Below are 14,489 nucleotides of genomic sequence, written 5' to 3'. Positions count from 1 at the left end.
CCGAGGCTGAGGCCCTTGGGGGCGGGGACTTCCTGAGGTGTGACCAATCTGGAGAAATGATTGAGCTGCGGGCGTGGTCAAGCAAGATACATGTAAAATAAGGGGCGGGGCTAGAACGGGGTGGGGGGAGTTAGTCTGGGGCGGGGCCAGAGTGGGGAGGGACCAGTTAGGGGGCAGGGCCAACCTGGGCGGGGCCATGGCCAGGGACGTGGGCGGGGCCAGGCCAGGGGCGGGGCCAGGCCAGGATCTCCGCTGTCCCGGGTCCTGGAGAGCTCTCCGCTCGGCAGGTCTTTCTCCCGCCCCTCCGGCCTTCCACGGCTGTCCTGGTCGCAGGGTGTTCAAGGCGGGACGCCCCAGGCTAGGGAGCCGCGATCGTGCCCTGCCTCAGGCGCTGCGCTCCGGGCCAGGCGGCCGCGGGAGCTCGTAAGCGCTCAGCTCCCGAGCCGGGAGGGCTTCCAGGGCACTTGCCCTAGGCTGCGTTCCCGAAGGCTACCGAGGGCAAGGGTGAGCAAAGCTGCGGGGACCTGTGTGTGCATGCGTGTGTGAGTGTCTCTACGTGTGTGTACGTGTGTGTGCATGTGCGCCCGGGTGTGTGTGCGTGTGTGCACGTCTGTGCACACCAGGGGAATTGTGTGTGTGGAGTTGGGCAGGTGCGTGTTTCAGGGAGCTAGATGTGTGTGCAAAGTTGGAGGCGTGTGCAAAAGCAGTCCCGTGTGGGAGGGAAACCTGCGTGTGTGCATGTGTGTGGCAGAGACAGTGCCTGTGAAATGTGGTGAAGGCTGTGTGTGTATGTCAGGGTGTCTGGGAGGAAAATGGGAGGGCAGGTGCAAGGAGACTTGGGGGTGGGCGACTGTGGCAAGCTGCGGGGTGCATGCGTGAAGAGAACCGTGGGAGTGTAAGAATTGCAAACGTGTGTGTGTCTGTGTGGGTGGCAGTGAGGCTTTTGGGGGCCCTCAGTGTGAAGAGGTGGGGGTAGAGGAATGTTTGGGGGTGCTGACTGCTCTTGGAAGGCTGAGCGTGGTCTGGGACCATGGCTAATGATAGGAAAGCTGTTGGGGCTTGGCCTGGAGTAATTGGGGGTCATATCAGCCTTCTCACTTTGAAGGCTGGGGAGCTGTGTGGGTGGGGCCAGGGGCTGCCCCTTACACTTGGTGGGTGGTGTCCCTGCTTCCCGAGGTGGGAATTGCGACCTCACCAATTACCCCTCGCCCCAGGCTCCGTGCACACCTGGTGACTTCTGTTGGTGCTCCACCGTGAACATGGTGCAAAGATACCAGTCTCCTGTCCGAGTCTACAAGTACCCGTTTGAGCTGGTCATGGCGGTGAGTGACTCCTGATTCTTGGGTCCCCTGTGTGACAGTTGGAGGGACTTGAGATCAGCTATGTCGGGAGGAAGACGGAGCTCCTTAGACTCCCAGATCAGAAGGAATTAGTGAGCTACTTAGCTGACCCGGTGGGTTTAACTTCTAACCGGTGACCTCTCTGTCCAACCATCCTATCCTCGGCCCAGTGACCAAAACACAAAGTCTTTCTTCCTTCTCCTTGTTGAAGCTGACCTGCTCCCTTACTTTAGACTCTCCTGATAGAAAACAAAGGTATCAGGGGCCAAGCCATTGCCATCATTTCATATAATGGCATATCACAGTGATAAATGGAATGGTGGTGATAATGACAGCAGCTGTTCGTTGAATGTTTACAGCACTGTCTTAACAGATGATGTTTCTTCCAATTCCCAATAGCTCTTATTATTCCTATTTAACCTCCATGAAACTGAGGCTTTGACAGGTGAAGAGATGACAGCAAGTTCTGTATCTAGGAAGAGGTGGAGTCGGGGCTCAGATCCCCACAGAGGAGACTCTAGAACCTCACATTTAACCACAGAGACCTCCTGCTCACAGACCCCCTTCCCTACCTTTCGAGGAAGCTGATACAGGGAGGAGAGAGAGAATGAGTGGGTAGGTTTGCTTTGTGATGTACTCTGTATTGTGCAGCAAGTCAGTTGGAGGCCTAGAATTGGCTGCCAGATCCTTGGCCCCCTGGATCACTGGTCTTTGCACCCTGGGGACAGAAGCTGGAGGTAGGTGGATGTGGAATTCCTTCTTGGCTCCATCCCTCTGCCTCTCAGCACTTCACTTCCCTGCTCAGTAACACAGGGACAATGCTATGAGGTTGCCAGGAGAAGTAAATGAGATAATTCTTGGTGCTCCTGGCTGTGTGATGGGCACACAGAAGGAGCTCATGAAATATGCTATCCCTGTTATTACACTGATGTCTTATAAATTAATGTATTGAAAGTGTAAGAAACATTAGCATCTACCCCTGTCTGTCCCACCCCAGCACTGACTGCTTAACCCCAGCCTTCTATCCAGGGACTTTCATATCTCTTGGTGGCTGTGTGTGTCTGTGTGTCCAGTCTTGTCTTATTCTATGGATCTACATGCATATAAGTTTATTATCACACAGAGGATTTAAAAGCATCACTGAAATCATCCACATACGTTGTGCTGTTACAGGCAGATGGTTTTAGGACAGTGAAGAGGCAGGAACTGGCTTAGGTTCATATTCTAGCTCCCTGATTGACTAGCTGAGTGACTGTGGGGCAAGTTGCTTCACCTCCATGAGCCTCCACTCCCCATCACCAAAATGGGAATCTCCTGGGTTCCAAATCCTGGCGTCATGCTGTGGGTTGAATCAATGTGTAGAAAGCTCCCAGTACAGGGCTGATGCAGATCAAATGCTCACTGAGATCCAGCTATGATCGTTACTGTTTTTGCCTGTGGCTGTGTGACTTTGCTTCTGTGTAATGGAAGTGGAACACCAGGGGACGGTGAAGAGATACAGGGATGTGAATTCAGATGCTTTAAGCTTTCGCTGTGCTCTGCCATGCTCTGGTAATATGTCTTTAGAAAGTTGCTGAACTTAGGCTGGGCACGGTGGCTCACGCCTGTAATCCCAGCACTTTGGGAGGCCGAGGCAGGTGGATTACAAGGTCAGGAGATCGATATCATCCTGTCCAACACGGTGAAAACCCAACTCTACTAAAAATCCAAAAAAAAAAAAAAAAAAATTAGCCAAGCATGGTGGCGGGCACCTGTAGTCCCAGCTACTCAGGAGGCTGAGGCAGAAGAATGGTGTGAACCCAGGAGGCGGAGGTTGCAGAGAGCCGAGATTGCTCCATGGCACTCCAGCATGGGTGACAGAGCGAGACTCTGTCTCAGCAACAACAACAACAACAAAAGTTGCTGAACTTTTCTGAGCCCCATTTTCTTATATTTTTTCGAGACTGAGTCTCACTCTCTTGCCCAGACTGGAGTGCAGTGGCGCTATCTTGGCTCACTGCAACCTCCGCCTCCCAGGTTCAAGCCATTCTTGTGCCTCAGCCTCCTGAATAGCTGATATTACAGATGCACACCACCACACCCGGCTACTTTTTGTATTTTTAGTTGAGACAGGGTTTCATCATGTTGGCCAGGCTGGTCTCGAACTCCTGACCTCAAGTGATCCACCTGCCTCGGCCTCCCAAAGTGCTGGGATTAAAGGTGTGACCCACTGCACCTGGCCCCCATTCATATAGCCTTAAGTGCTACATTCATGGGCATGGCTTCTTCTTTTTTTTTTTTTTTTTATTATACTTTAAGTTCTAGGGTACATGTACACAAAGTGCAGGTTTTTTACGTATGTATACATGTGCCATGTTGGTGTGCTGCACCTGTTACCTCATCATTTACATTAGATATATCTCCTAACGCTGTCCCTCCCCCCTCCCTCCACCCCACGACAGGCCCCAGTGTGTGATGTTCACCACCCTGTGTCCAAGTGATCTCATTGTTCAATTCCCACCTATGAGTGAGAACATGCGGTGTTTGGTTTTCTGACCTTGCAATAGTTTGCTCAGAATGAGAGTTTCTAGCTTCATCCGTGTCCCTACAAAGGACATGAACTCATCCTTTTTATGGCTGCATAGTATTCCATGGTGTATATGTGCCACGTTTTTTTAATCCAGTCTGTCATTGATGGACATTTGGGTTGGTTCCAAGTCTTTGCTACTGTGAATAATGCCACAATAAACATATGTGTGCATGTGTCTTTATAGCAGCATGATTGGGTATACGGCATGGCTTATTTTCAAGTGCAATGATTGTAAATACTTTTGAGAACCCTAAACATGACAAATTAAGTCGGCATTTATTAAGCAAATGCAGTCGATGGTTTTCCATCCTATAGTTAATGTGTCTCAGCTTCATGGCAGAGAACCATAGGTCCCTGGACTGTCCGAGAAGGGTGGGGACAGTTTCTCTCTTCTTATGAATGAATGAACAAACGCTTGGGTCTGAGAACATGTGAGCTGCCAGAGCCTTAAACTAAGAGTGATTATTTATGTTTATCGACCACTTATTGTCACTTGGTAGGACTGGACCCTGTGCGAGGCAAACACACACACACACAAAATCACTTTTCATCTGCATGGCAACCTTATGAGGCGCATATATTCATCCTCATTTCACAAATAAAGAAAATGGGGGCTGGGCACTTATTCGTAGAGTAAGACAGGTCTGGACACACCATCCTGCACTCGAGCCTGGGCAACAGAGCAAGACTCTGTCTCAAAAAAAAAAAAAAAGAAAGAAAGAAAAAGAAAACAAAACAACAGAAAAACTACATGAATAGCACTAGTAATGTACTTGCACTGCCTTTGTTGGGTATGTTAAACACATTTTGTAAGGTTCATGTTCCACAAATGAAGGCAGAGCTCCATTTACTCCCTTCACTGTTGAATTTCTAGCTACTGACACCTGTGGGTAGAGTGAAAAAAAGACTTTCAAATCTTTATGATCTGGGGCGGGGTAAGGTGGCTCATGCCTGTAATCCCAACACTTTGGGAGGTCAAGAAGGGCAGACCACCTGAGGTCAGGAGTTCGAGACCAGCTTGACCAACATGGTGAAACCTCATCTCTACTAAAAATACAAAAATTAGCTGGGCATGGTGGCAAGCACCTGTAATCCCAGCTATTCGGGAGGCTGAGACAGGAGAATTGCTTAAACCCAGGAGGTGGAGGTTGCAGGGAGCCGAGATCACACCACTGCACTCCAGCTGGGGGAAGAGTGAAACTCTGTCTCAAAAAAAAAAAAAAAAAATCTTATCTGTACCTGCCTTAATTTAAGTCATTTGTATTTTTCAAAGGGACTGCCACAACCGTGTCATTCTATCTTCCATACAGTCCTTTTCTGTGAAATGTTCCCAATCCACAGCAACACTGCCAACAAAGGCACTTTGGCGACTGTTTACAAAACATTATTGTCCCCAAAATAGCTGCATAACTCAACATAACTTGCACACTGTGGAGGCACAAAAGGGGTTTTCTATACTTAATGTTTGTCTTTGTTTCTCAGTTAAACACTTGCCCTCAGTTTGGGTCAGATGCCGGGGAAGTTTCAGATGAACTCAGCTATTTTCACTGCATCCGAGTGACCAGAAAAGCTGGCCTTTCAGTTTTTCTGTTTAACAAAACTGACTTCAGAATCAAAATGCCCCTGACTTCTTCAAAAGTCCACTGACAATGACACAAATGACTGAAACTGGGCTTGAGTAATTGATTACAAAATTGTGCTTTGAGGTAACCTTTCTAGACCTGGCTATAAAATTTTTTTTAAGTAATACTCTCACTTCAAAAATTTGTCTAGTCAAATAAATGGAGATTTCTCTCCAAATCCCTTCCCACGAATTTTGCTTCTAAAGGGAAGGATTCTAGGGAATCTTTCCTTCCCCCAACTTTTTTTTTTTTAAGACGGAGGCTCACTCTGTCACCCAGGTTGAAGTTCATTGGCATGATCTTGGCTGACTGCAACCTCCACCTTCTGGGTTTAAGCGATTGTCTTGCCTCAGCCTCCTGAGTAGCTGGGATTACAGGCGTGCGCTACCCCACTCGACTAATTTTTGTATTTTTAGTAGAGACAGGGTTTCACCATGTTGGCCAGGCTGCTCTTGAACTCCTGACCTCAAGGGATCCATCCACCTTGGCCTCCCAAAGTGCTGGGATTACAGGCATGAGCCACCGTGCCCAGCCTTTTACTCTCTTTTTTCTTTCTTTTTGAGACAGGGTCTTGCCCTGTTGCCCAGGTTGGAGTGCAGTGATGCAATCGTGGCTCACTGCAGCCTTGAACTCCTGGGCTCAAGCCATCCTCCTGCCTTAGCCTCCAGAGTACAGCCTTAGCTGGGAGTACAAGCATGTGCCACCATGCCCGGCTAGTTTTTAGATTCTAATATATAAAAATTTATATATACATTTATAGAAATGAGGTCTCACTATATTGCCCAGACTGGTCTTGAACTCCTGGGCTCAAGTGATCCTCCCACGTTGGCCTCCCAAGGTACTGGGATTACAGTCATGAGCCACTGCGCCCAGCCTTCCTTTCTCTCTTGATAGCATTCTGTATCACTGGGTTCAAAACAATGAACTTTCATTATCTTGGTAAACAGAGAAAAACAATTAAGACAATGAAGGCAGCTGAAGTATCCAGTGTTGGAGAGGGTCCGTCAGTCCTTTGAATGCCCAGGTCCCAGAAGGTGTGTGGGGTGGTGGTGTCTTTGTGGAGGTCCTTGCACAGAGGAAACAAAGGCTTAGGGTGTGGGGTCAGGTAGCCTGAGTCCTGAAGACCATGCTCTGCCCAGCCCATTGTGAGTTGAGTCTAGGTTATTTGTCTCTTTTCCCAAGTGAGTGGTGAAGAACCAGGGCCGGGCGTGGTGGCTCATGCCTCTAATCCCAGCACTTTCAGAGGCCGAGGCAGGCGTATCATGAGGTCTGGAAATCAAGACTAATCCTGGCCAACATGGAGAAACCCTGTTTCTACTAAAAATACAAAATTACCCAGGTGTGGTGGCACATGCCAGTAATCCCAGCTAGTCTGGAGGCTGAGGCAGGAGAATCGCTTGAACCTGGGAGACAGGTTGCAGTGAGCTGAGATCATGCCATTGTGCTCCAGCCTGGGTGACAGAGTGAGACTCCATCTCAAAATAAATAAATAAATAAATAAATAAATAAATAAATAAATAAATAAGTAAAGAACCAGACCCACAGGCTCTATCTCTGCTGTAGGCCTCAGCACATTCCCAGACTGCCTTCCTCGGCCTCAGGTGATCCAGCCCGCCGGCCTCCCGAAGTGCTGGGACCTGGCGTGAGCATGCATGCTATCATCTTCTTTTTATTTTTTATTTTTATTTTTGAGGCCGGAGTCTTGCTCTGTGCCCCGAACGGAGTGCGGTAGCGATCGATCACTGCAAGCTCGGGTTCCGCCATTCTCATGCCTCAGCCTCAATAACTGGGACTATAGCGCCCGCCACCTCGCCGGCTAATTTTTCTTGTATTTTAGTAAAGGCAGTTTCACCCCGTGTTAGCCAAGGATGGTCTCGATCTCTGACCTCGTGATCCATCCGTCTCAACCTCCCAAAGTGCTGGGATTACAGGCCTGAGCCACGGCAGCGCCGGGCATCATCATCTTTTTTTCTGCCTTTTTTTTTTTTTTTTTTTTTGGTAGTCTCGCTCTGTCGCCCAGGCTGGAGTGCAGTGGCGGATCTCAGCTCTGCAAGCTCCGCCTCGGAGTTCCACCATTCTCCTGCCTCAGCCTCGAGTAGCTGGGACTACAGGTGCTGCCACCATGCCCGGCTAATTTTTTTATTTTAGTAGAGGCGGGTTTCACTGTGTTAGCCAGGGTGGTCTCAATCTCCTGACCTCGTGATCCGCCCACCTCAGCCTCCCAAAGTGCTGGGATTACAGGCGTGAGCCATGGCGCCTGGCCTACTTCTTTTCACGATACGGGGTCTCACTGTCACCCAGGCTGGGGTGCAGTGGCATGATGTTAGCTCACTGCAACCTTTGTCTTCTAGGCTGAAGAGATTCTCCTGTCTCAGCCTTCATAGTAGCTGGGGTTACAGGTGCCCACCACCCCGCCCAGCTAATGTTTGTATTTTTAGTAGAGATGGGGTTTCACCATGTTGGTCAGGCTGGTCTCGAACTCCTGGCCCCAACTGATCTGCCCACCTTGGCCTCCTAAAGTGCTAGGATTACAGGTGTAAGCCACTGCGCCCGACCACCATAATATATTTTTTAAAACTACCTCATTGAGGTGTGATTGACACATAAAAAGCTATATGTCTTTAATGTACACATCTTCAATGTGTCTGGCGATAAGAAGACACCTGAGTGTACAATGTTTTTAAGGTTCATCCACATCTTAGCATGTATAGATTCTGCCTTTGTTTTTATGGCTAAATAAATATTTCACTGTGTATGAATAGACCACATTTTCTTTATCATTCATTAGTTGATGGATATTTAAGTTGTTTTCAATTTGGGGGGACTATTATGAATAGTGCTGTTATAAATATTTATGCACAAGTTTTTGTAGGAACATATTCTTTCCAAAGAAATCTCTGTTGTGAATGGTGCTGGTTATTCAATGGGTTTTTGAAGATTCTATTTTACATTTTATTTAAGGCCAGTTGTGGTGGCTCATGCCTGTAATGCCAGCACTTTAGGAGGCTGAAGCAGGAGGATTGCTTGAGCTGAGGAGTTCAAGACCAGCCTGGGCAACATAGGGAGACCCCATCTCTACAAAAAATAAAATAATTAGCTGGGTGTGGTGGTGCACACCTGCAGTCCCAGCTACTTGGGAAACTGAGGCAGGAGGATCACTTCAGCCCAGGAGATTGAGGCTGCAGTGAGCTGTGATGGTGCTACTGTACTCCAGCCTGGGCAACAGAGTGAGACCCTGCCTCAAAAAATAAAATTAAAAAAATACTTTAAAAATGTTTAAAAAATTATTTAAACTCATACACAGCACTGAAGTTCCAGTCTCTGTTCTTTTTTTTTTTTTTTGAGACGGAATCTCAGCTCACTGCAACCTCCACCTCCCGGGTTCAAATGATTCTCCTGCCTCAGCCTCCTGAGTAGCTGGGACTACAGGTGCCCACCACCATGCCCAGCTACACTTTTGTATTTTTAGTAGAGACGGGGTTTCATCATATTGGCCAGGCTGGTCTTGAACTCCTGACCTCAGGTAATCCACCTGATTCAGTGTCCCAAAGTGTTGGTATTACAGGCATGAGCCACTGCGCCCGGCCCCAGACACTGCCCTGAGTCTATTCCCTTATTAAGTCCTCATAGCCACCCTGTGAGATGAGTTCTGTGGATAGCCCATTCGACAGAGGAAGAGACTAAGGAGAGGCTTATCCAGAGCTCCAAAGCAAACATGTAGCAGGCAGGGACTCGACTTCAGGCAGTTCGGTCCCAGAATTTACACCGCAACTACGAGCTCTACCGTTTTTCAAAGCTGGATGGAGGATCTGAAGTTACTGGGGTGGCGTCTGGGTGCGTGGTCCCAGCAGAAGTTACCATCAGGATGCCTTTACGCCTTCAGGACCCTGAAAAGGAGAACACAGCCCAAGCCCACAGACCCTGGCCCCTGGCACACCGGCCCAGCCCGGGACTGTTTACTCAGCGCTACCTGTGGCCAGCCCTTTAGGCCCGCTCAGAGGCAGGTCAGTTATAGCAGCCTGATCTGTAGCAGAAGAGGAAACTGAGGCTCAGCAAGGTCCAGGAGACTGTCCCTCAGTGACCAGTGTTTATAGTCCCACAGAGCCACAAACCAGGTGACTCAGAACAACATAAGTTCGTTGCCTCTCTGTTCTGGAGGCCGGAAGCCTGAATTCAAGGTGTGGGCAGGCCCACACTCTCTCTCTCTAGAAGGGGATCTGCTCCTGGCCTCTCTCCCAGCCTCGGGCAGTTCCTTGACTTGGGGCAGCAGAACTCCAGTCTTCACATGTGACCAGCTGTGTCCAGATTTCCCTTGTTTGCAAGGACACCAGTCATATTGAATTTATATGGACCGCTCAATGGCCTGCAGCTTTGGCAGGAGATTTCTTGCAAAGACCCTATCTCCAAGCCAAGTCCAGCTCACAGGGTACCAGGGCTTAGGACTTCAACATGTCTATTTTAGGGGATACATTTGATAGCTGGGATTTGAACTCAGGGAATCTAACCCCACAGCCAGAGCTCACAGCCAGACTTTCTGGATTCTGGCTCTGACTTTCATGTTTTTTTTTTTTTGACAAAGCGTTGCTCTCTTGCCCGGGCTGGAGTACAGTGGCTCTATCTTGGCTCATTGAAGCCTCCGCCTCCCAGGGTCAAGCGATTCTCCCACCTCAGCCTCCTGAGTAGCTGGGATTACAGGTGCCCGCCACCATGCCACGACCACATTATTTTTAGTAGAGACGGGGTTTCACCGTGTTGACCAGGCTGGTCTTCAACTCCTGACCTCAAGTGACCCCTTCCCTTACCTTTCTCTGTCTCTATTTTATTTTATTTTATTATTTCTTTTTTGAGACAGGACTTGCTCTGTTACTCAAGCTGGAGTGCAGTGGTGCAATTATGGCTCACTGCAGCCTTGACCTCCTGGGGGTCAAGTAATTCTCCCATCTTGGCCTTCTAAATAGCTGAGACCACAGATGTTCACCACCACACCTGGCTAATTTTTTTTTGGGGGCGAAGTTTAAACAGCTCTTGTTGCCCAGGCTGGAGTGCAATGGCACTATCTTAGCTCACTGCAACCTCTGCCTCCTGGATTCAAGCGATTCTCCTGCCTCAGCCTCTCGAGTAGCTGGGATTATAGGCATGCGCCACCACACCCGGCTAATTTTGTATTTTTAGTAGAGACGGGGTTTCTCCATGTTGGTCAGGCTGGTCTCGAACTCCCGACCTCAGATGATGCACCCGCCTTGGCCTCCCAAAGTGTTAGGATTACAGGCGTGAGCCACGGTGCCCAGCCACACCTGGCTAATTTTAAATAATATTTTTGTAGAGATGAGCTCTCCCTATGTTGCCCCTGCTAGTCTGAAATTCCTGGGCTCAAGCCATCCTCCTGCCTTCGTCTCCCAAAGTGCTGGGATTACAGACATGAGCCACTGTGCCTGGCCTTGACTTTCCATAAACATCTATGCACCAGCAGCAGTACTGTGGCTTTAAGAATGACCTGGTACCCTTTTGTCCAGCCACTGCCCAGGTGTTCCTGTGGGTCCTCAAAGCGCAGTAGCTCTGGGTCATCTCTGTTGCAAACCTAAATAAGGAAGATGGCTTGGAGTAGAATTTCCTAAGCAAAAGGCTTTTCCTGTGGAGGAAGGGTTGTGGAGGGTGAGGTTCTGTCCCTCAGCAATTAAGTGTTAAATAATTTAAAGACCTGGCCTTGTTGTATTGATAAACAGCGTGTAATTTAGGCAATGCGTTGTTAACAAGAAGCAGCCTGTGAAGGTAAATTATTGTGGCTTCGGCCAAAAGCAGTTACAGTTGGATTCGCTGTTATGGACGTAGTTTTAACAAAGCGGCAGGGGCCTTATTTAAATGAGTTTAAATTAGCTCCCTGGAGCCCGTCATCTGATCCTGTTGCTAACAGATTAAGGCAAGCAATGTTTTCTACCTTGAGTGCTGCTCTGATTTGGGCTGGGAGAACAGAGGTGATCCACTGCCCTGCGGAGTGGCCTTCTGATTTCAGAGGATCCAAAATAAGTGTAAGGCCCTCATTCATTCGTTTCTGTGTGCATTTATGTATGCATTCATGCATGTGTACATTCCACAAATATTTTTTGAGTTTCTGCTGTGTGCTAAAGGCTGTGCTAGGTGGATTCCTAGTACTTTTTTTTTTTTCTCCAATGTTAGACGCTTAAATGTGCACCGATCTAGTACTTTTTTTTTTTTTTTTTGAAACAGAGTCTTGCTTTGTTGCCCAGGCTGGAATGCGTTGGTGCGATCTTGACTCATGGCAACCTCCACCTCCCAGGTTCAAGCGATTCTCCTGCCTCAGCTTCCCAAGTAGATGGGATTACAGGCACAAGCCACCATGCTCGGCTAATTTTTGTATTTTAGCAGAAACAGGGTTTCACCATGTTGGTCAGGCTGGTCTTGAACTCCTGACCTCAACTGATCAACCCACCTTGGCCTCCCAAAGTGCTGGGATTACAGGTGTGAGCCACTGCACCTGGCCTGATCTAGTACTTTTTGAAATGCATCCTTATTCTGTTCATTTCCTTGTTTACATGGAATTTGCTTGTTTCCTTGTTTATATGGGTATGTTTCATTAAGGGAAGCTCCAGGAAGACAAGGCTGTGTCTGCCTTGTCTGGTTCTTTTTCTTTTCTTTTCTTTTTTTTTTTTTTTTGAGAGAGGTCTCAGGTTGTCACCCAGACTGGGTTGCAGTGGCACGATTACAGCTCACTGCAGCCTCGGCCTTGCAGGCTCAAGCGATTCTCCCACCTCAGCCTCCCGAGTAGCTGGGACTACAGGCACCCACAACCACGCCAGGCTAATGTTTGTATCTTTTGTAGAGATGGGTTTTTACCATGTTACCCAGGCTGGTCTTGAACTGCCTGCCTCTCAAAGTGTTGGGATTACAGGCATGAGCTACTGCACCTGGCCCATCTGGTTCTTTGGATGTGGTTCCTGCCCTTATGCAACCCCCAGTATAGTCTATTGGGGGAGGGGGTGACAGGCGAATGCCATGTAGAACCATTCGTGATGGGGAATAACAGGGCATTGTAGGAACACAAAGAAGGACCCTTTGGAGGCCATAGGAGGGTCGTTTGAGCCAGCCAGGCTGAGAGTTGTGGGGAAGCAGGGAGTTGGGAGGTGGGGGGTGTTGGGCAGGGTTTAGCCTATGCAAAGGCCAATGGAGCGGAACTTGTCTCTCAAAGAAGTGAACCAGCTCAACTGGACCCCAGTGCAAGTTAGAAAGTGGCTGGCAGCGTCGTCAGGGGCCAGGAAGCAGAGGCGTTGGAGGTCCAGAGGCATTCCTGAGACGCTTGGAAAATGTAAAATAACGTTTCCCCTCTGTGCAAGATCCTGACATACCATGTAAATGTCAAGCTGCTCTGGGCTGGCCTCGCTAAGTCATCCGCCCTCCCGGAGCTGTCAGGGGCACCAACTGATCCTAGGAGTCCCCGGGCCCCACTCTTGACGTGTGGGTGAGACTCTGCAGTGGGTTTGTGCACACATGGGTGGCACAGGCTGACATTCTCCCAGTGCCGGAGAGGCCAGGCGTTCTGAGGATGAGTCCTCAGGTGGAGGGGACACGGTTTCCCAGCCCAGAGGTACATCCAAGTGTGCAGAAGCAGGAACCAGTAAGAACTAGACCTGGCTGGGTATGGTGACTCACGCCTGTAATCCCAGCACTTTGGGAGGCCGAGGCAGATGGATCACGAGGTCAGGAGTTCGAGACCAGCATGGCCAACATGGTGAAACCCCCGTCTCTACTAAAAATACAAAAATTAGCTGGATGTGATGGCACGCGCCTGTAGTCCCAGCTACTCGGGAGACTGAGGCAGGAGAATCTCTTGAACCGGGAGGCGGAAGTTGCAGAGACCAAGATTGTTCCACTACACTCCTGCCTGGTGACAGAGCGAAAAAAAAAAAAAAAAAAAAAAAAGCTAGCTGACTTTGGTCCTATTGCAGCCATGGGATAGGGAACTTGTTAAAAAACAGGCAAAACTGGCCGGGGACAGTGGCTTATGCCTATAATCTTAGCACTTTGGGAGGCTAAGACAGGAGGATTGTTTGAGCCTAGGAGTTTGAGATCAGCCTGGGCAACATAGTGAGACCTTGTCTCTACAAAAATTTAAAACATTAACTGGGCATGGTGGTGTGTGCCTGTAATTCCAGCTACTTGGGAGGCTGAGGCAGCAGGATCAGTGGAGCCCAGCAGGTCGAGGCTGCAGTGAACCATCATCTTGCCACTGCACTCCAGCCTGGGTGACAAAGCGAGACCTTGTCTCAAAAACAACAACAACAACAACAACAGCAACAGGAAAAAAAAAAAAAAAAAAACTAAAAACAGGCGAAACTCTCCCTCTCCAGCTTTGTTCATGGCTGATTCATTGTTCAATCCCTGTGGATAAACCCTGTTCTGACAACTGAGGGGAGTTACTCATTTATTCACCTGCGCAATAAGCATCTTCCAGAACCTAGCTCTCTGAAGGCAGAGCTTTGGGCTGTGCACCTGCTGATGTCCCCTGGGAGTGTAGACGTAGGTCCACTCACTCTGAGACTAGGGAGACCAGTACTTATGTGACTTAATCTCCCAGGGATATATAGAAAGACGGTTCCATTTTCCTGTTTTATTTCCCTGGCACTTGACCATTCACTCATTCCTTCCTTCTTTCATTCATTTGACAAATATTGGCTGAACGTCTCCAATGTCCCAGGTGTTATATAAGGCACTAGGGAATTCAGTGGTAAATGAAACCTACCTAGAGACAGTGGCATTGCAAATGTAAATAAACAAACACAGACGTAACATCCTATTCCAAACCGTAACAAATGCTTCTGACACGGCTGTAGACCATCTAGGAGGTGGCTTATTCTTTTTTTATTTTTTTAAGTGCCCAGGCTGGAGGGCAGTGGTGCAATTATAGCTCACTACAGCCTCAACCTCCTGGGTTCAAGCAATTCT

At 48.7% G+C, this 14,489-nt stretch overlaps 1 protein-coding gene across 2 annotated transcripts in view; it reads left to right on the top strand.

Moving 5' to 3' along the window:
* The first annotated feature begins 234 nt into the window (after window positions 1-234).
* The window catches only part of SEC14L5 (SEC14 like lipid binding 5), a 61,206-nt gene continuing 46,951 nt past the window's right edge, over window positions 235-14,489 (top strand). For both annotated transcript variants that reach the window (XM_009195938.4, XM_009195937.4), the window contains exons 1-2: window positions 235-504; window positions 1,215-1,322. In XM_009195938.4, the coding sequence (XP_009194202.2) occupies window positions 1,260-1,322 (63 nt within the window). In that variant the 5' untranslated portion in view covers window positions 235-504; window positions 1,215-1,259. The remainder of the gene's footprint in view (window positions 505-1,214; window positions 1,323-14,489) is intronic.

Source organism: Papio anubis, chromosome 18 (assembly GCF_008728515.1).
Source record: "Papio anubis isolate 15944 chromosome 18, Panubis1.0, whole genome shotgun sequence".
NCBI classification, from domain to species: Eukaryota; Metazoa; Chordata; class Mammalia; order Primates; family Cercopithecidae; genus Papio; species Papio anubis.
Note: the sequence above shows the minus strand (reverse complement) of the source record. Positions and strands in the feature narration are given on the sequence as shown.